The 20918-nt window shown below is 48.7% G+C and overlaps 9 protein-coding genes across 9 annotated transcripts; 4 read left to right on the top strand and 5 right to left on the bottom strand.

The window, feature by feature from the left end:
- Positions 1-708: 708 nt before the first annotated feature.
- N7525_009970 (uncharacterized protein) lies at positions 709-983 on the top strand (the record flags this gene model as incomplete). The annotated part of the gene is made up of 2 exons (XM_061214922.1): positions 709-760; positions 832-983. The coding sequence occupies 2 exons, from the start codon at positions 709-711 to the stop codon at positions 981-983; spliced, it is 204 nt and encodes a 67-aa protein (XP_061067434.1).
- A 395-nt stretch (positions 984-1378) lies between these two features.
- On the bottom strand, positions 1379-1715 carry N7525_009969 (uncharacterized protein; the record flags this gene model as incomplete). The annotated part of the gene is given in 3 exon segments (XM_061214921.1): positions 1379-1417; positions 1430-1617; positions 1712-1715. The coding sequence occupies 3 exon segments, from the start codon at positions 1713-1715 to the stop codon at positions 1379-1381; spliced, it is 231 nt and encodes a 76-aa protein (XP_061067433.1).
- A 710-nt stretch (positions 1716-2425) lies between these two features.
- N7525_009968 (class I SAM-dependent methyltransferase) lies at positions 2426-3721 on the top strand (the record flags this gene model as incomplete). The annotated part of the gene is made up of 5 exons (XM_061214920.1): positions 2426-2605; positions 2661-2822; positions 2877-2942; positions 3131-3252; positions 3349-3721. The coding sequence occupies 5 exons, from the start codon at positions 2426-2428 to the stop codon at positions 3719-3721; spliced, it is 903 nt and encodes a 300-aa protein (XP_061067432.1).
- A 2244-nt stretch (positions 3722-5965) lies between these two features.
- On the top strand, positions 5966-7160 carry N7525_009967 (KRR1 small subunit processome component; the record flags this gene model as incomplete). Its single annotated transcript, XM_002560208.2, has 2 exons — positions 5966-6039; positions 6102-7160. The coding sequence occupies exons 1-2, from the start codon at positions 5980-5982 to the stop codon at positions 7158-7160; spliced, it is 1119 nt and encodes a 372-aa protein (XP_002560254.1). The 5' UTR covers positions 5966-5979.
- Positions 7161-7722: 562 nt separating this feature from the next.
- N7525_009966 (putative autophagy protein (Atg22)) lies at positions 7723-9599 on the bottom strand (the record flags this gene model as incomplete). The annotated part of the gene is made up of 6 exons (XM_061214919.1): positions 7723-8088; positions 8148-8309; positions 8363-8487; positions 8552-9307; positions 9370-9404; positions 9460-9599. 6 exons carry the CDS (start codon positions 9597-9599, stop codon positions 7723-7725), a joined length of 1584 nt encoding a protein of 527 aa, XP_061067431.1.
- A 358-nt stretch (positions 9600-9957) lies between these two features.
- On the bottom strand, positions 9958-11406 carry N7525_009965 (uncharacterized protein; the record flags this gene model as incomplete). Its single annotated transcript, XM_002560206.1, has 2 exons — positions 9958-10376; positions 10449-11406. The coding sequence occupies 2 exons, from the start codon at positions 11404-11406 to the stop codon at positions 9958-9960; spliced, it is 1377 nt and encodes a 458-aa protein (XP_002560252.1).
- Positions 11407-11991: 585 nt separating this feature from the next.
- Positions 11992-12524, bottom strand: N7525_009964 (uncharacterized protein; the record flags this gene model as incomplete). The annotated part of the gene is made up of 2 exons (XM_061214918.1): positions 11992-12181; positions 12238-12524. The coding sequence occupies 2 exons, from the start codon at positions 12522-12524 to the stop codon at positions 11992-11994; spliced, it is 477 nt and encodes a 158-aa protein (XP_061067430.1).
- A 4619-nt stretch (positions 12525-17143) lies between these two features.
- On the top strand, positions 17144-18166 carry N7525_009963 (DUF3632 domain-containing protein; the record flags this gene model as incomplete). The annotated part of the gene is made up of 1 exon (XM_002560204.1): positions 17144-18166. One exon carries the CDS (start codon positions 17144-17146, stop codon positions 18164-18166), a length of 1023 nt encoding a protein of 340 aa, XP_002560250.1.
- A 738-nt stretch (positions 18167-18904) lies between these two features.
- Positions 18905-20389, bottom strand: bgt2 (GPI-anchored beta-1,3-endoglucanase EglC; the record flags this gene model as incomplete). The annotated part of the gene is made up of 1 exon (XM_002560203.1): positions 18905-20389. The coding sequence occupies one exon, from the start codon at positions 20387-20389 to the stop codon at positions 18905-18907; it is 1485 nt and encodes a 494-aa protein (XP_002560249.1).
- Between the last annotated feature and the right edge of the window lie 529 nt (positions 20390-20918).

Here is a 20918-nt window from a genome sequence, read left to right as displayed (position 1 = left end):
ATGGTTTTCTTTCCCTTTTGCTTCAAACTTTAGAATCCTTTTGAATGGGATAAAACAGTGGATATTCTTGAAAAAATGGACTTCTAACTTATGCGTAACAGAATGGGAAGTTCCGTGTCTGCTTTGACATCTCGTCATATAATCAAGGTTATGAGAGAACAATACGCAGTGGGAATATGTTCATGTGACTCTGCAAGTATGAAGGTCCTTGCCCTTGCGCTGGAGATGAGATGAATTGTTGCTGTGTTGCTGTCAGGGAGTGGGACCCCATTGTCTCGGAGAATTGACCCAGGGTGAAGAAAAATCAGGAGTACCTACTCCGTACCGAGTGCTCCGTACTCCGGACAACGGTACCAAAGGGGGAGCAAAAATAATTTCAAAGGCTTCCAGGGTTTTCTCGGTGGATTCGGACGGAGTGGATACTGCCCATATCGTATAGTATACGGAGTATTGAGTAATGGCATCCATGGATATTCCGTACCTTCTCCTAAAGGCAATGGATATCCACATTCACACGGGATATCTTTCCCGCCCAGTACTCTCAGCACGGAGTGAGCAAGTACAATATACCACAAACCAAGGCACATAAAGGCAAGCCCAAACAGGAGGAGTATCTAGAAAAGATAGAGGATCAAAATAGCGTCGGTACTTCTGTCATATTGGGAGTATCCGGAGACAGGCTAAAAATCCCTGTAGTCAATCACCATAATGTCTGGTGTCCACTCCAACGGAATGGGACGCAAAACTGTTCGGACAAGCGGTGAGAGAGCGAAATAGGAGGGGCAAGAAAGAAAATAAAATCCCCAAAACCCCCAAAACCAAACCCACCAGAATCCCGAGGGAATGGATGCCCCAAGGAGGAAGTTGCTGATCCTGCCCGTCAAGCCCCACTCAATTTGAGGGGCTGTTGGAGCCATTTGGGTGAGACCGGACCGGACAAGCCACTTGGCACAGTACTGCATATGGGAGAAGAGACGGCCTGACATAGGCGAAGTGGCTGGAAGCCATAGCCATTCGGTCTAACTGTTCCTTTTTTTAGTTGCATTCTTCATTTTGGGTGACAGCGGGAACCGGTGATCCATTTGCCTTTGGCATCGGCAATGCAGGGCTTATTTGGCCTGTACAATCGTACATACGCAAGGGTTGGCGTAAATTCCAACCCGGATTTTCTTCTTCTCAGTCCGCTCTACCATGGCCAATTGCTCAACTCTTCTTCTTTTTTCTTCTTCCGTATGGTGTCTCATGTCGTACATCGGCTGCATTGCCCTCGTTTCAAATCTCATGGTGAAATGCTGCATAATTTTGCTTCAATTGATGGATGGTCCGTTTTCTTCCATTCTTCGAATCCTTGTTACATTGTTTGTTCGCTGCAGTGGAATCATGGTGAGGAGTTCGAGCCAAGATGCGATTCAACTTTCTATAGACTTACCACTTTAACCGCTGATGATAATCGCGGAATTCCCCACATGTTTAGCTTGCTAATTTGCGATTCTTTGACGGGCGTATAGAAATCCCAGTCCGATTCAGCGGCGTGGCCGGATTTGTACTCGATCCACACCGTCGGGCGCCTTGGACCCTCGAGGAAAGTAGGCACTATGTTGTATGCGAGACGGCGAACTGTGCATTAGTTGACGGCACCGCCGCCTAGTTTCAAGGTTCATTAGCTTGGCTTCAAGAAGCGGGACCGAGCCATATCTGTTCTGATACTTACCCATTCTGGTACCAATCGTCCGGGACTATTCGTCACTCTTCGGCTGGTCAACAGACCCGCAATTTTTTTTCTTTCGTCAAGCCTTGGTTGACGTACCAGTGTCCCGGAGTAGCAACACGAGCCTCCTGCAAAGAGCGGTTCAGGCCATCTTTAGTAGTTCTGCTAGCAAGGATGCGAGGGAGCGTTTCGGAGTTGGCCCCAAGGAACCACACGAACGATTTGGGGGGGAGTTGGGAGTCCGCATTGATCGTATTTGGTTACAACCCACGCCAGGCCCCATCCTTGCTAAATATTCGACCGTTAAGCACCCCGTGTCTTCACAAATCGAGTCTTGCATCTAGTCTTGTCTTTTAAAAAGAGGCAATTCGGCTGGGTGAACGACTTGGCTTTCCCCATTCGTACATTTTAGTACGTCCCTTGGTATAATTGGAAGCCCCTCCATACAGCCTTCGCGTGCAGACGCCCAAGGGTGAATGATCCTCGCGCGAACCGCCATCATCTCCGAGGGGTACCGCCGAGGTCTTCAAGTGGCACGCGATCGCTCCCATGAAACCCCGAGCACATCAAATTTCACTCCTTTTTCGAATATTGTGATCTGAAGCAAGATCTTGTCTCGGGGAATTCAACCCCGCCCTGCCTAGACAAATCAGGGTATACCAGCTCATATTTTCCTGTTCGTCCACAACGCCAGTCGATTTAGGGTGACAATGGCGTATGCTAGTTCTTTCCGCCGCTCCTCTGGACCAAAGGCAACTGACGTTGATGGCCGCCAGGAGCCCCGATTCACAGACGGTAGAATTAGACCGTGAATACCTCGACACGGTCACATTCCAAGGCCGTGAGTATCAGAAATATTCGATCGAGCATCGTACGTACTTTGGACCGGTCGATGAGGTAAGGGGCCCAGATTTTCATCGTCGTCTCATCTTCTCACTGACGGCTGAGCCAGGAAGAAGCACAACGACTCGAAGACCAACAACAAGTTTTCCAAAGAATTTTCGATAACCGTCTGATCTTCCCACCAATCCGTCGACTGAGAAGAGTTCTAGACTGTGGGCATGGATCCGCATCCTGGGCCGTCGATGTCGCCGAGCAGAATCCTGACTGCGAAGTGAGATGTTCCCTTTGATTGCGCCCGACAGCATCCTCATATTTTGGTTCATAGGTCATCGGCGTAGACATTGCCCCTCACATGAGTCCAGACGACATGCCTGACAACTTGTGGCTCCAGGTAAGTAACCCTGTCTCACATCTCACCGTGGGGGCCGGTGTGGTTTACACCATGATAAGGCTGGAACACTGCCTCTGACCCATGACTTCGTGCTTCGGGACCTTTGTGGGATCCGTCAATCTTGAACTCCAGTTCCGTCCAGGTGTGCGTGCCCTCCCGAAAGACAGTCGCTAACGTGTGCCGAATAGGTCGATGACTTGAACCGCCGTTTCACCTTTCCTGCAAACCATTTCGACCTTGTTCACTCTAGACTCCTTGCGACCGGCATCAACCGATCCCGATGGCCATCCTATCTTCGCGACATAGTCAGGTGCGAATCCTCCAGAGCAAGTCGACCTTGCCGCCACCTCCATGAGGCAGGAGTCCTCCAACTGAAACACCAGGACTAACATCAGCGGTCGTCAAGGGTCTTGAAACCTGGAGGTTGGGTCCAAATGGTGGAGATATACTTCAATGTTCAATCAGACAACGGCTCAATCACGGATGAGCATGCTTTGAGGAGGTGGAGCACACAATACCTGCGTGCACTGGAAGACAGGAAAGACCTTCGGATCGGATCGAAACTGAGAAATCTCATGACCGAGGCGGGCCTCGTCGAGGTGGATGCGAAGATGATTCCTCTTCCTCTATCTCCGTGGTCGACTGGTCGGTATTTGGCTGCCCAGGAAGAACGAACGAGACTGATTGATTCAATGCAGACCGACGGATGCGAAACATCGGCCGATACAGTTGTGCAAACATGCAGCAACTTCTCCGATCATTTGCACTATACCCTTTGACTCAACGCTTGCATATGTCCCAAGATACTTTCAATTCTTTGGTGGAGCAAGCGCAACAAGAGGCAGCAGATCCCACACTAAAGGCATATTTCCCACTGTAGGTATTGTCCCAAGATGATATCGAGAGATAAAGTCTGACAGCGCAGATACGTGTGCATTGGCAGAAAGCCATAAAGACATCGCATTATGCCTCGATATGGGACAACCTCTTACGAAAGAACAAAAAACTAGTTCGCAAGACAATTGGGCCCTGTGTCGACGCCACGATGCCGTCCCTCCTGCATTCCGCATCCAGCATATTGTACAGATTTTGTTGTTTTGCTCTTCGCATGCCGTTTGCACAAACATATCGCATTAGCGGAAAGATGGTTAGTCGAATGAGCGTTTTTGATGCACCTGTTCTTTCCTTTTGCCATCTGTAATGCGATGGGGATCCGTATCAATAACCGTCGCTGTATGTTTGCCGAAGTCCAGTGGAGACCTCGGGAATCTCGGCGTGATTCAATGAAAGGGGACTGCGTGGTCGCACAGAGAACGAGTGGAACGACTCGGCGGCGATTGAGGTGAGAAGATGCTCGTAGTCCACCGTGCGCATCACGGGTTTCTGCGGAAGCCAACAACTCCCACATACATCAAGTCTTGGCTCCGAAGAGCCTCGTATCCACCCGAAATCGGTGTTGGGGTTACTGCCCAACGCGGTGGGAAAGTGAAGGTGTATTGAATGAGACCTGGGGCCGAGGCATAGCTGTCGCTGTCTAGGGTAAGTTGAACTTCTAGTTAACTGCTCCTAGACAAAATGGGAGCGAAACGGAACAGGAGAGGGTTTGAGAGCAGGGAGCTTGGGGGGTGCAGATAGAGCCGTTGAGATGGTGCCCAGTGCGCGATACCCGACACCGTTGGCCCCCGATCTGACCATGCCTTTTAGAGAAAGATGTTTTTTGACACGGTCACGCCCCAAGAGATGTACCTGATCAGCGAAGTGACAAAAGGTGCAGAAGAGAACAGGAAGATGAAACAGGAGGGGACTTGCCGTTACTCCGAACTCACGGGCGAGCCAGGGAACCACCGATTTTCATCCATCTCAGAGTGTACATACGCTTTGACTGGGCTTCAATGTCAATCCCAGCTGTTACCGATGTCCATACCAGGTTGACAACTTGAGAGCTTCGTGCAATCAGCTAGCACGCCTTCACACCTTCACGCCTTCGGAGCAGACTCTCGTTCCAAATAAAAAGTGATAGCCCCGACGGCGGCAGCGAGCCCCCTTCAAACCTCAATGGGCAGCCACAACGTCCGTTCAAATGTTGCACATTACATAGGGAACAAAGGTTGGGTCTCGTCTGCTACCGGTATTCTCTATGCAGCAGGAGCTCCGATAACCAATATATGCACATTCTTCCAATGGTGCACCGTGTTTCCCGCGCCGGTTTAGTACCCAATCATTACCTCCAAATCACGAACAACTGGGAGTTTACACGAGCAGAGTTGCATATCGGGATCTGACTAGCGCGGGATTCTTGTTGATTCGTTGGTTTTCTTGTCCCTTACTCGGGAAGAGGCCATGCCGCCTCTTAGTGGCTTATTAGAGTTCATCCTTGAATGCCCCTGGGTGAGAGCGACACTGCGAGAAGTTACGGCATCTGGATTGGCGAAACATTGGAAGAACCAACATGAGAACTCGACATGTATAAGCTCCACGATCTCCTCTTTATGGGTGTGTTGCGGAGCCTTGAGGCGACCATTGGGCACAGATCTACCCGAGAGTCGTGCCTATCGCGTGCAGTCCTTGCGATTGGTCTCCAGGGGTTCTGAGGCTAAAACAGCCATGGAGGGGATGATCCATATCAGACATATTGCGGCTGCAATTAGTACAAATCAGTCATGGAAGATTGGTACTTGGAAAGCCTAAGATGGTCCAAATAGTCAATTTATGGATGTGGAAATCGCATACTTTTGCCATCAATCTCCAATTCATTTGTCTTTTCTGTGCGAGGTACCTGATATCGAAGTACCCTTGTTATATGCCAATGATAAATTTCCCCAACTTTAACTATAATTAGCCCGTACGCAGCGGATATCAGCGTAGAACTAACAGAAAGGAAAGATAACTACGCAGGGAACCAATCTAGATGTGTTGACACCTGATATGTAAGGCACCAGATCCTACCCAATCGGGGAAAGCGGGGAGAAAAAAAAGTTGGCGCGGATTTTCATTTGAGCTCCGGGACGCCAGTTCTTTTTCCTTAACCACCAACAAGATGCCTTCAACACACAATAAGGAAAAGGCCTGGGATACAGATGATATTGATAAATGGAAGGTAAACCAACACAGATGCTGTCTCTTTTGCATCAGATCCTTACTGACGGATTCTCGTAACAGATCGAAGAATTCAAACCAGAACACAATGCCGCGGGCAGTTTCGCCGAGGAGTCGTCCTTCATGACACTCTTCCCCAAATACCGTGAACAGTACTTGAAGGAAGCATGGCCGGTGATCACACGAGCGCTGGAGAAGCAGGGCATCGCTTGTACACTGGATTTGGTTGAAGGTAGCATGACAGTGAAGACCACGCGGAAGACCTACGATCCAGCAGCGATCATCAAAGCCCGGGATTTGATCAAGTTGCTCGCACGAAGCGTACCAGTGACACAAGCGATGAAGATCCTCGAAGACGGCGTGGCCTGTGACGTGATCAAGATCCGCAACCAAGTGCGGAACAAAGAGCGATTCGTGAAGCGGCGCCAGCGCATTCTCGGCCCGAACGGTTCAACCCTCAAAGCGCTCGAGCTGCTCACTAGCACATACATCCTGGTTCAGGGTAACACGGTGGCGGTGATGGGTCCGTTCAAGGGACTGAAGGAGGTGCGACGCATTATCGACGACTGCATGGCGAATATCCACCCGATCTACCACATCAAGGAGTTGATGATCAAGCGCGAGCTCGCCAAGGACCCGACGCTGGCGGAAGAGTCCTGGGACCGGTTCCTGCCTAACTTCAAGAAGCGCACGCTGTCCAAGCGTCACGTGCCGTTCAAGGTCACCGACAAGACGAAGAAGACGTACACGCCGTTCCCTCCCGCACCGGAGAAGAGCAAGGTCGATTTGCAGATCGAGTCTGGAGAGTACTTCTTGTCAAAGGAGGCCAAGGAACGCGTTCACAAGGAGGAAGTTGTCGAGCGACAGCGTCTCAAGCGGGACGAGAAGATGCGCGAGCGCGAGAAGGATTTCGTTGCGCCCGAGGAGGTGACACCGGCCGATCTCGACGAAAAGAAGAAGAAGGAAAAGAAGGAGAAGAAGGAAAAGAAAGAGAAGAAGGAAAAGAGCAAGCGGAAACGCGATGCCGAGGAGGATGTCGACGCCGACGAGGCTGCCGAGCGCAAAGAGAAAAAGAAAAAGAAGAAGAGCAAGTCCAAGGAAGCTTCTTCCGACGGGGAATGATCTGCTCTTTGATTGTGGTATCGGTATCTTGTATCGGAATTGGCGCTTATGGCAGTGCATAGGTCTGGCGTTTAAATGTCTTGTCTCCTGGTTCTTCGTTGCAACGCAACCCGTGTACGCCCCAAGCTGGTGTGTACATTTACAAAAATATTGTTCAATACCAAGAAATGATCTACTTCACACAAATTGTTTTTGAACAGGTAGTAAAATTCTTCATCCATCTGATCGATGACCAGCCGTGTTCAATTTGTTCTCAAATTTTGCCAGTCAAGAAAAAAAAAAAAAGAGTCTTGTGTTAAGCCAATTCTATCCATGAATGAAAAGCATAGACCGGTTAAGAAGCATGACCAGTGGCTAGTTTAGGTATTCTCTTAGGCCTGATGTGATTATTGAAGTCCCTCGTCTTTTCTCTTAAACATATGACTGGCCACCTCTTTCTATCAATGGCTGTATTCGGTAGACAGCCGCTTCATGTCGTTATTTCCTATCGCAGTCGTGGCGCGTATAGTACTATGTAGACAAACAGAACAGTCAACCACCCATGACATCTGAAGATAGTAGTTCAGACTGCTGCAGAAGTCCCCTCATCAGAAGACGACGTACTGGCATTCAACCGCCGCAACTTGTCCAACAAGAACCTCTCCTGCTCTCTCTGGCTCTTCTTTAGATCAACACCCCAGAACAGTATCAAAAAGCTGACAACACTCAACGCAAACAAGAAGTAGAATGGCATCGAGACATTTCCCGACGGACTTGCGTCGATAATTGCACTGGAGACGATGGGACCGATAAAAGACGAGGTCTTGCCAATGATGCTGAAGAGACTGAAGAACAGGAACTCGTGGCCGCGTGGTGTGACTTCCGAGATCATGATTTGCGAGTAGCTGTACCAGGGGCAGATGAAAAGGCCATAGAACGCTTGGTAAACCTATATATATATATTCAATTAGGTATTGATTCCCATATGCCAGAGTGGGATTGACATACCCAGACTTCCCATGCATTGTGGAAGCCGAACTTGTCGGTCCAGATGCCGACCATGCCCCAGCCATCAAGCAGGACGATTCCAACGGCGATGGTGTTGAACATGGTTTTGGTTCCGAGCTTGAAGCGTTGCTGAATTGTCCAAAATGCGTATATGCCAACCGCCTAAGAGAAAGCTGTCAGTTTGTAACCGAATGGCTCAAATACTTCAAGCTCACTTGTGCAGCAATACCAACAATAAGCAGGTATGTCAGTTCCAGGGTATTATACGCAACGATGCTATTCTGCAAAGTGGCAATAACAGTCACAGTGGTGTTCAGAGAGTCGCCAAGTAAGAAATAACCTATTGCCAGCACCGTTAGCACTTAATACTCACACAGTAGACATAATAGAGCATAGAGTTTTACCGATTAGATAGAGGAGACTCTGCTTTAAATGCCAAATCTGCTTCATAGCATACCATAGCTGCCACAGTCCTGCAATAAGAACAGACCGTGTCCCAGGGTCTTGACCGGGACGGCGTTTCTCAAGAGCAAACCACGGAATCGAGACGAGCAACCACACGCCAGAGGCGAAGGCGATCAGCACGCTCAGCCCCCAGTTGTTATTGCTCTCGCTGGCATTGACATTCAACCCGAACATGATACCCACGATGATCGCCAAAATAAAGATTTCCGCGACAGACTGAACATAGAAAGCGACATTGGCAAGTTTGCTGCGCATCATGCTGTCCGCATAGTCGTATTCATCGCGAGTAATCGTCCCCGCGACATATGCGTCCGCCTTTTCCTTCAATTCGAGGGAATTGCGCGCCAAGCCCGGGAAAGCAGCGGTCCAGAAAGTGAGCGTGGTCTGATAGGCGATCAAACCGACCATATACAGACCAATCGCGACATGCCATTTGTCCGAGGTATGGACACCTAACCAGCCAAAGCCGATGGCGTAGGCAATAATTGACAGCACGATCAAGATGTTGGGTCGCCAGTGGCCGAAATCGGCAAAACTGCCAATTACCAGGAATATCACGACCTGGATCGCAAAGGAAATTCCATTCGAGAGAAGTACGATGCTGTTGATCGTGCGTGGTCTGCCTATAAAGTCGAGCAGTCCATCGGAAGGCGCTGCCTGGTAGAGCAAGTTTTGGAAAGCAGTTGGCGCGAAGTCTAGAATGAGGTCAGCTTCTGCTTTCGCGAATTTCCTGATTGAGAAATGCGAGTAGACCCACTGAAGAGCGACAAGCCATTATTTCCAATGTAATAGCTGCAAATGGTGGTGTTAGGTTTCCGCGCAGTGGTCAATTCAGCAATCCACGCACGCATAATAGGCCCAGATTTCCATGCGGGTGGTGCGGTAACTCTCGTCGAATTCATCTGGTGCAGTCGGCTTGTTCTTGTTTGAGGGGCCATCCACTTCCATAGTGGAGTGGACATCGTATTTCTGCTGATCTCGATCCATGACTGAGGGAGATAAAAGATGGGAAGGGAAAAAGAAAGAAATGAAAGTGTCGATCACGATAAACTGGACTATATTTCGAGTCTAGTCCTGAAATGCTTGAGTGACTGCTTTATCTCGTCCTATCACATCCATCACATCCCATCACATCCATATTCTCCAACTTCCGCATTCGGGTTGGAATTTGGACTTAGGCTAATAACAATTTACTTTGCATCGCTGTAAAGACCAATCCAGCAAGGGAGACCTGATGGTACATATGTAACCTGCAAAGGCATTCATATCATGATATTTGTCATGTATAGATTCATTTATATATCATATCGGCTATTATATTATTATATACAAAAACACATCCCTCTTACTCCGATCCAAATGAGTACTTGAACATATCGTTACTGTCCAGCAACACAAAAGATTCATATCGAAGTCCCCTGTCAACCGGCGGCCGTTCAACGTCGCGTGTGACATTCGCTGAGACTTCAGCCCATCCCTCCCACAGAGCTCTCCAGTAACATGCCTCAGCAGCTGGAGTTAGGTATCGTTCTCGGAAGGTTTTTACACTGTTATTGGCTATACGCTCTGCCTTGTCCGGGTTCTTCAAGAGTTCGTCCATGCGTTTCGGGAGATCGGAGAAGTCTCTCTCGACTTCCACGTAGTTCTGTTCCGGACCGGACGATACGAGGAGATAGTGGTGATGTTGGATATACTGCAGCTGATGCGCCACGACGACGGACCGACAGGCTTGTCGGTATTTAAGGGATGCCGAGTATGCACGACCTGGATATTGACGATGTCTTTGTCAGCCTTGTACAGCACCTGGGCAAAGTCAGGTGGGTGAAAGAAACGTACCTTCGACATGCCCGATAAACATGTACCGACAGTGATCCTCCATCGACAAGAAGTTGGCCCTCTTGCTCCAATCCAGCTCCTTCACATCGCTCCAAGGCTTACCCCGTGCAATGTCCAAGAGCGCCCGACGCAGCTTTGGTGCAAAGCTCAACTTACCCCGCCAGACCAGCTTCTGTTCTTTATCCGCGAATTTCAGATTGGATTCAGCGGCCATGATGCTCTGTACGACTTGTCCGTATGGGCCGATGTTACTCTTGTCCCAGGACCAGTACCCGAAATCGGGCATCAGAATGACCGACTCCTCGGATGCTTTCCTCGATAACACCCAGACCGGGTGGCTGACTGCGTCAACGTCATCCACGCGATCTTCGATCGAGAAGATAAACTCGATTGTGGGGTGGGAGGTACGATTCGAGGACGCGGATAGCGCCCGATGGATAGATCCTAGAGTACCAAGTATCTTGCGCCGATGGTCATCCCCTTTTGCTCTTGTCGCCACGACGTACAAGTCTCCGTTAGAGATGATGGCGCGGGCCATGCCATCTTTGAATGGGATCGTTCTCAGATCCTCTCTTGATATGCGTCCTCGCGACTTCCAGTACTCGACCCCTCGCTGGATGTCCTGGGAGAGACCGGGGAATGCTGCCTGGCACTGATTCTGGGTCAGGCCTAGGTTCTGGTCGTCCCGCCCGTACTGGAAACTCCAAGTTGCAAGGTGTTCTGGTTCCAATGGCGGTGGCGAGGCGAGACAGGTGAGGCAGTCGGCACATTGAAATGAAGTGGATGATTGGCAGGTGCAGTGGCCTGCTGGGATAAGTTGTGTGAGGAGCAGGGGGACATTATCACGGTCTGAGTTCATCCCAAACCATATTAGGTAGACGAAAACACCGCAAGCCCCAATAGCGACTGCGAATATCATCCGCCGAAGGGAACACCAACTGTTCCATGATCGGTGCATGGTGAGAATGCTGAAAATGGCGAGAATGGTAAGTGGGATACCTGGGGGGCACCGAATCTCCCCCAGGCAGAAGACTGAGCTAGCGGCTCAGGGATTGTCTCTCAGCCTACATGGGGACTAGAGACAACGGGGCCTTTTCGCCCAAACAGGTAATGATGAGATCCCTGAACGGGTCACCCAGTCCACATTTAGACCTAACAAAATGACCCACAATATCGTCGCCTTTGACCTCTCAACCAACCGGATTCCGAAATATATGACTAGCCGTAAGTTAGCCCATGGAGATCCCGTATCCCCTCCCGAGTGTCGGTGGAGTGAGTTAAGAACTATTACACTAGCTAAGACAGCCTAAATACGATGTAACTAACCCTAGAAAATCCTCCCTATAAGCAGCTAATGTTCACCATGAGAATTCTAGTACGGTCCGGTACATTTGAGAAAGCCTTAACTACTTTGTTCCAGTCCTTAAGGAACAGTCGGGCATCTCAACTAAATCCTGGAAACTGAAAGCCAAAAGCTGCGACTCTGTGGCCCTAAATACATGTATATGGTATGCACTTCTCAATCAACACGGCGCAGCCTTGTCTAGCAACCCGTCACCCGGTCAATCTTGATCATACAGCCGTTGGCGATTTGCTTGCGTCCGCAATGGTTGCAATGGCCTCGGTTGCGAATGTCATTGTAAGCGTCCATCAAATCCTGCCCCATGACTTCACAGTGGTCGCCGCTGACAAAAAGACCGCAGGTTCCACTGCAAGATCCAGTATCGGAAGCGCTTTGTCGAGTTAATGAAAAGCCAAATCATCCATTCTCATTAAAGCGTAGACATACCTCAGGTAAGTGCTGTAGGTGTTGCTGGGAATAACCTTGCGATAAGCATCATCACAGCTAGAACCTAGTTTTTCGCAAAAGGCAGAGCCCTTGCAGTCGACGTCCCCTTCGCCCAAGGCCATCAAAACGTTGCCGGTCTCCGCAGAGGGTTCAGTTTCAACCATGACGGATTTGTCACCATTGGAAACGGGGAACTTTTCACCTCTAGCAACGATTGGGCCGGGGACTGCTGCCGCAATGGTGGCCAGGACAGTGACGGCATAAACGGCGTGATTGATAAGCTGCATTGTGGTGGTTTTGATAAAGGGCTATTGGTCAGAGAAAGACAGAAAGATTGTATAGATTCTGGATGGTAGTAGGTAGAGTGCCTAAGTGCGTTGGTAGTAGAGAAGTCGTCCAGAGGCAGCGAGCATCGACCCTTTTATATCCTTCTGGTTACGGGGATTCCGGCCATGTTGCCCACTCGACCGGTCCTGGAGTTCAACTTCCCGACAAGCGTCTAGTTTCCTATGGACTCCGCTCGTGGATCGCCGCCCTTGGGCTCGAGAGTTGAGTCCTTTATCTCAATCAAGTACTGATCGTAGCACAAATCTGCCTTGCCAGGAGATGCCCCACGACACCGCGCTGGCCATACCGAGACACGGGACGGAAGTCGTGGTCACCTTTGCATAACATTAAATGGATTGGTATCAGACCCTGGTAATAATGTTTACTTGATAAGCGACTACGATGGCAGGGTTCGGAGCAGGCTCAGCAAGGGCGAGTTCTTACCTAACACCAGGCAGAGCAGTGACACATGTATCATCCAGCATACTTTACAAGCAAGTATTCAATACCATATCTTAATCAAGGATGGCCATACATTGTAGATTCGATGTTACTACGTTCTGTGAAGCCCAAGGTCCATGTCAATGCACCTGATAAACACAAAGATATCAAAAAAGCCATGATCCTTCGGTCTCAGTCGAAGTAGTTCTATAGCGCCAACAACTATAGAAAATGTATAGTTAGCTTCTATCTAGTATTCCTAAGCACCCTCTGGCCACTGTATTACTAGCTCAAGACTGTAACCCGAAGATACGCCGCCGACTCGCCTAGGAATTTTTATTAATTGACACCGTGAAGGTGGATAGTCCTAGGTACTTTTACGCTATATCCCATGATTGATCTGCGGGTTCTTGTTGTTGCCCTACCCCGTTCATATGGATCAGGATCCCTGTTGAACGGCAATCAATGACCATAGTGCTTGAGGGATTTGAATAGGTCTCGTTGCCGCCGGGCTTCTAGCGCAGGTAATGATCCTCCTACGTTAGTTGATGTTACATCGCGTTCAGAAGCGAAGCCGGAATACTTTCATGGACAATGTTGCCTTCGGCGCCCTCTCCAAATTGGCCCAGAATAGAAATTGGACAGGAAACACAGCCCTTACGAAGGCTCAATGCTAAGGGTCGAGTGACAGAAGTACCGTATGGATCGAGCATTAGTCATAGATAGTAATATCATAAAGCTGTGAACTACTCCACTTTTCTTGAGACACTATTGTTATTACAGTAAAACCCCTTTATAACGAACCCGGATATAACGAATACCCGGATATAACGACCGGAAACCGGTGTCTGAATTAATCCGCCATACAAAATTCGTTAAAACCTCTTTACTACGAATGTCGTTAATTTTTCATCTCTCCCATACAAAATTCGTTATATCTAGGTCTTTTCATCCCTTTTTTAACCAATCAAAATGCCTCGCCGATCTATTCCAACCTCCCAAAAAATCGCTCTCCGAACGTAGCGCCGAAACCACCCCTTATATTCGCAGAAGCAGCTTGCAGATTGGTTTTATAAAGCCTATAATCATCGTCTCGCTCACTCTACAATCTCTGAGATCCTTTCCTCCCGATACGTTCACCTTGATACCGCTACCGATCTCTTAAATCACTAATTCAATGCGAAGCGCGTTCGTATAGCACGGTGGCCAGATCTCGAAAAAGCACTTATCAATTGGATAAAACTGGCTAAATATTATATCCCTATAACCTAGGAGGTTATACGTGAGAAAGCGCGCTTTTTTTAGGCCTAAATTCCTAGTTATAAAGGTGTTGAAATGCCGGTATTTAGCAATAGCTGGCTTACTAGGTTTTAATACTGTGAATCTGTACGCAATCGTTTATAATATAGTGACGATAGAAGTACCCCGGAGCTTGCTTCTAAAGCTATAATTCTAATTCGTTAAGCTCTTAAATCATATAGCCCTCGGGATATATTTAATTGTGATGAAACTGGCCTTTTTTGGAAGCGTATTCCTGATCGAGGTCTGTTAACCCGGTCTCTACCTAGAAGGAAAAAGGAAAAGGCTAGAATCATAGCCTTATTTTACTCTAATTCCGATAGCTCTAAAAAGCTAAAACCTTAGTTTATTAGCACTACTAAAAACCCTCGGGCTTTCACCGGTATTAATATTGAAAATCTTAATATCCGGTGGAAGTCGAATAGCAAGGCCTAGATAATAAGTGAGATTTTTGAAGATTAGCTTCGGTGGTTTAACGCTTCTATGATTCATAGGAAGGTGGTGCTTCTTATAGATAATTTCTTAGCGCACGAAGTAGCTATAAAAGCTATTAATAATAGCTTTTTACCGCTTTAAAACACCCTGATTATCTAGCTCCCACCGAATTCAACCTCCTATTTCCAACCTCTTAATCAGGGTATTATTAATACGTGGAAAGCTTATTAGAAGCGCTAATAGGTTAAATTCATATTATCTGAGTTCGATACGGGCCGAGATCCTATACTTTCAATAAATGTGCTAAAAGCTGTTTAATAGGGTATTTAAGCCTAAGAGCTTGATATATCAGCTTCTACTATCAAGAACTGCTTTTAAAAAGGGCTCTTAATGTCATTTGATACTAGTAGTAGTAATACTACTATTAGTATTGAATCTCTGATTAATAAGATATCTTCTGATATGCTTATTATATAGAATTGGGTGTTAAATCCAATGGATATTGAGCACTTTTTAAACCCAGTTGATAAGCTTGTGTAGGATAGTATTGAAGCTGTTGATGATATTGTACTTAGTGGATTTCTCAGAGAGGTTGATAAGGATAAGATAGTAGTTGAACCCCCCTAGGTTTCACATAGTGAGGCTATTGAGGCTTTAAAAACCCTTCGGTTATATGAAGAGCAGCAGGAGCGGGGTGAAACCCAGCTAATTGGTGCTCTTCATAGACATGAGAGGTTAATTGAAGCGAGAAAAATAGGAGGGCAGAAGCAGAGGGACATTAGGAGCTTTTTTGGAGCTTAAATTTGTATGTAAACCAGAAATATATATTTAATATATGGTACCTCGATTTAACGAAAACCTGGATATAACGAATTTTTTCCCGTGTCTCAATTAATTCGTTATAAAGGGGTTTTACTGTATATATAAGCTTGGCGTCGGTCAAGGCCGGGCCGCAATCTTGAGACAACGCTAATGCACGGGCGTGTATTTATCGCTTAGTTGTCCGCCAGTAAGATGCCAATAGGGGATATCCACTAACGTCACGCATTTTCTGTATTGGTACCCTTCTCCGTTGTGCGGTTCGGGGAAAGGAGCCAGCGGCTAGTCAACTGCGGAGTCGGCCCGTGGCCGTATACCAACAATAAGCTAACAATATAGCCTCGAACAATTGGTCGATGCAGCATATTCCTTCTTTGGATGGACGCTTGGCATGTTGAAACGGCATAAATGTTCCCATGTACCTTACTGTTGTTGCGAGTTTGCCCAGGTACCCAGCCTCCAACGACCCGTAAGCCTCCGACTGTTGTCCTGTCTGAGAGCCCCCACCATGGATCGAAATCGAGTCTATATAAGATGGCTACAAACCCAACATGCTGGAGGTTAGATGAAAACAGCAAATCCCTTTTCCAAAACACCAGTCCTGCTTCCCAAGTAACCAAAGGTGCACGCCGTCGTCATGAAAGCCTTTACCTTTACGTCTTTTGGACTTGCCCTCTCTGCTGCCCTGGGAGCATTAGCTAGCCCAGCGAGCCCTGGTTCTCCTACTTCAAATGACTTGGATGTCAGAAATGAAAACAATCGCCAGATCAGGTACCCAGAGTAAGTCTCTTTAAGGTTCATTGAGGTACGAGACAAAGGGCCTGATATTTTCAAACTAGAAATGCTTTCCAGAAACCAATCAATGCCATTATGATTCACAAAGTGGGCTGAACGCTATCTGTTATTGCGAGTTCAAAAAGGTAATTTGCCCTGGATCCCATTACTCCAGGAGTATGGTAACTTCTACGTACAGTGTACCGACGCGATTGAGAACAAGGGATGCTATTTTGATTCTTACAGTAGAAAGTGTGTTTGTCAGGAGATGACCGCTTCCTAAGGCGGATACTTCTGTGCTGCTACTGGGTTGATTGTGGAGCACTGTAGAGGAACACACACAAGGTTGCTCCATTTCAGTATATGTCCTGTTTTCTACACTATACCAGCATTGAGTCATTGAGTATGAACTGCTATCTCGACGTCTATAATTCGCCTCATTGTACTATTTTCAAGTCTGCTGTGGAGCGCTACAGCACTAGAGTCTAGTCAGACCACCTGGGCAGGATTCCCCCTAGATAGTCAGCGTATCTAGCCCCAAATATCGAGTCATGGACACGCCTTCTGCTGATCTTTTGCTGATCCCGGGTCTCCTACCCTGAACAGTGACGTGTCACCAATGGTATACCGGTCTGATTGGAAAAGATTGGTTGCTGCCTGCCGCAGAGATCTACCCCTCAGCCTTTTCTTATTTTATAAATAATATATCCCTCTAATCTCATCTCTATCTCTCCATCACCTTATTTCTAGAGATTTACCCTCGTGACACTCATCATCGGTACTGCCAGCTCTTTACGCTCCTGTACTCAGGATGCACGACTTACTAAGAGATTCACTGAGTTCAGCACCGCGAGATAGCCCTTGCGGCTTCGCTGCATGCGGCCCAGCGGATCGGGTGGACCTGGAGGAGGCTGCTCGAGCAGGGAATTTCGACCTCCTCCGATCTGTGACATATAACAGAGCATGGATCATGGGTCAAAGCTATTGCCGGAGCCGCGAGTCCATTGATTCCTGCGAGCCGTATCTGCATTCTCTCTGGTACGTCTATTACCAATGTGCCAAACATGTCTCCCACGAAAGCTTTGAGCAAGACAGATGGGTCCTCGACATCCTCCGGACGCGGGGACGCGGGCCTCTAACCAGGCCGGCACCAGGCGGTGGCATTGATATTGCTAGAACTCCCGATGGGACAGTCTGGAACGACCTGCCGTTCCTCGCGACAGACATGGCAGAGTGCTGGATCAACGACTGTGCGGAAATGGACTCAAAGCAGCGCCTTAATTCGGCGTCCTTCCTTGCGAAGCTGGCGTCCACGCGCATTGTGAACGATCGGCTTTGCCAGATCGCTCTGGTCCTTTTTCGTAATACATTCGAGTCCGAGCGTCCCCTTGGCGGCTCTAATGAGCCGGATGACGAAGACCGTCGCCGAACGATGCATGTACTTACTATTGCTTCGTTACTCCCATCGGCATGTGCCTGGATCCGAGAAGCCGGGCATAACATCAAACTCTTATCCGATGTCTCATGGAATGATTACTCTAACAGTACCATTGGAAGAGGTGGCTTCACCTTTGTCCAGTCGGAGCTAGGTCAACGAGCACCTGGTGGATTTAGTCCCTGGAGATGGTTATACTGGCTTAAGCGATTACATCAGATTGCCGATGAAGCATCAAAAGCAGATGAGAAGCTTCTTGCAGAGCAGGCTGCGAAGGCAATTGACATTATGTCAAGTCACGTCAAGGAGAGGAACTCTCAGATTCTCAGGGTGTTTGAGGCAGCGGGCGATGCTGTGACCAAGGATAAGGATTTCATGGGCCTGAAGAAGGAATGGTAGATACAGCACAACCTGACTTGACGTGTGATCCTAAGTCCAAAAACTACCGTGTTCTTCTCTTTCTTTTTCCCTTTCTTCCATGTCAATCATATTGTGAGTTGCTGTTCTCATGTAGCATGTTTCCACGCCCTGGTATACGATAAGGAGAAACTTACAATATGAACCATTTTGTATAGTTGCATTGTAAGCTAGATTGAGAGTTGTTGAAGAAGAAGGAAGTTTTAACATGGAAACCGCAACACCCCCTATAAATACAGAAACATGGCGTAGACCCCATGTATCCGGTTAGTGAACAGGGTTGCCGGTGGTTTAAGTCGTGTAGATGTAGAGGACCGCTAGTTGAAATATAACATCCATATATAACTTTCGTGTCTCTCTAGGGCTATAGGGTATATTCCATTAGTAGCTCGATCCATCTTCGACTCTTAAGATTAGGGTTACGCGTATAGCATGTCATACATCTATAGATGAGCAGAACTCAAATCGTAAAGCGAATAAATCAAAAGACTACACACTCAGACCTGACACGCTAGGAGATAGATGGATTTCAGATTGTTATGTTTGATATTTTTTGATATAACATACAAGGAAATCATGCGATGCTAGCAAGTAACGTAGTTTTTAACAGTTGTCAGAAATATTACATAAAACCAGGCGGTCACCGACTATCAAATGACAGACTATAAGGTGAGTATCATCCAACCAATCACTCCGAATCGCCCAGGGAAAGTGAAATGCTTAGAAAGTGAAAGCAAGAGCGAGAGCAGCAACCAGGGCACCGGCGGCAGAGCCAGCGACACGGGTAGCAGAGCTGACGGGAAGGCTGGGGGAGGCGGAAGCGGAGTCGGAAGAAGAAGAGCCGGACCCGGACCCGGAACCAGAGGCAGAGGACCCTGAGCCGGAGTTGCTGCCACCAGTGGCGGTAGCGGAAGAACCAGAGGCAGAGCTAGAGGCGGCTCCGGAAGCAGAGGCGGAGGCAGAAGCACTCTTGGACTTGGGCTTGGTAGAGGGGCGGACACCGCTGGTCACGGCTGCAGAGGTAGGACGGACAGAGGAGGAGCCAGCGGGGGAGCTGGCGGAACCAGAACCAGAACCAGAGCCGGAGCCAGAGGTGGAGCCAGAACCAGATCCGGAGCTAGAGGCACCAGAGTCGGAGCTAGAGGCATCAGAGCCGGCGGACCCAGTGGGGGAGGCAGAAGTAGCGGAAGAGACGAAGCCGGACTTCTCGGCGACACCGGCGCCCGAGGCCGAGGTGCTGGAGGAAGCGGCGGCAGAGCTGGAAGATGTGGAGGCCTTGCAGCTTAGGTCGTACAGAGGGGTGGTGTCGGTGGAGGAACCAGTGACACCGAAGCTGGGGGCGGTGGTACCGGCGTCCTCGAGGATGTACCACCAGGTGTTGGTGTTGCCCAGCAGGGGGCAGGCAACCTCGTCCCAGTACTGCTTGGCGTTGGCGGTGTTGGCGACAGCGAGGTTCTCAGTGGGGCCAGTAACGGGCCAGCCAGTCTCAGTGATCCAGACCTCCTTACCACCGGCGACAGCCTTGGTCTTTTCAACGCCCTTGTCGAAGAGGGCCTTGGCGTCGTCAATGGAGTTAGGGTCGGTGTTCTCGTAGTACGGGTATCCATCGAAACCGAGCCAATCGACGGCCTCAATGACTGCCGAGTTAGACCCGTTGGTCCACGAGTTCCAGGTGTCAACGTGGCCAATGGGGGCACCGCTCAGAGAAGTGCCGGAGATGGCGGAGCGGACCTGGTTGATGTAGTCAACAAGCTCGGTGGGTCCGACACCAAGACCAGCGTTGGCCTTGACACCAGTTTCGGAGACACGGTAAAGATCCTCACTACCGACGGAGATACCGACGACCAGGTTTGTGAAGTCCTCACCGTAGGTGTTGATGGCGGATGTGAGGGCAGCGATCTCATTGCTCATGTCGCCACCGGAAGCCCAGAGACCCAGGAGAAGGGTGGTCTTCTCCTTGATAGCAGCAGGAATGGCCTCAATGGGGCCGTTGGTTGTACCACCCTGAATCATGGTGTACAGACGGGCACTGGTGAAGGCATTGTCGGTTCCAACGAGATTCTTGGCAGTTGCAAACTCGGTCTCGAAGTCGGCTTGGGTTTTGAGGCTGCCGTCAACCTTGAGAGCACCGTAGTTGAAACCCTGAGAGATGGCGTCGGAGGTAGCGACGGCCATCGCGAGGGCAAGGAATTGAGCGGAACGCATTTTGGATGTTTAACGAGTGTTTGATATTGAAAAATGAGAAGGATGAAAAAGGGAAGGAGTAAAAGAATGTGTAAGGAAATTGTTGAAAAGACAAAAAGATGAGAGATGAGAATAAAAGTGAAAAGTGGAAGTCGAGAGAAATGCAAACGGAAAGAAGTAAGCCTCCTAAAGACCCTCTCAAGACCCTCTAAAGACCGAAAGCAAAGGCTCTAGACAATGAAAAATTCAAGTCTAGATTCCGCCACAGCGTAGTTCTGTGGATTTGGTGGGTCGCAACACGTTTGCTTGTCCACTTTAACCCTGTTCTAGGCCCTCCGATTGGTTGAACCGATTGGTTGATTCCAAAAATATGCAGAAGTGGGTCCTGACGATTCCATGGATCCCGCTGCATTCGATGATTTCGCCCGATCTCCCCGGATATTCCCATCCGGCTTTGGAAAGAGCCCTGGAGTTTCTTGTTATTTCACAATGGGGTCCTCTTTAATTTGTTGCATTTAGTATGTACTTACATTGGTAGGTGGGCCCAAGG

Source organism: Penicillium rubens, assembly GCF_028828025.1.
Source record: "Penicillium rubens strain IBT 27055 chromosome Unknown utg000004l_segment0_segment0, whole genome shotgun sequence".
In the NCBI taxonomy this organism is placed as follows: Eukaryota; Fungi; Ascomycota; class Eurotiomycetes; order Eurotiales; family Aspergillaceae; genus Penicillium; species Penicillium rubens.
This window is presented reverse-complemented; position numbering and strand designations above follow the sequence as displayed.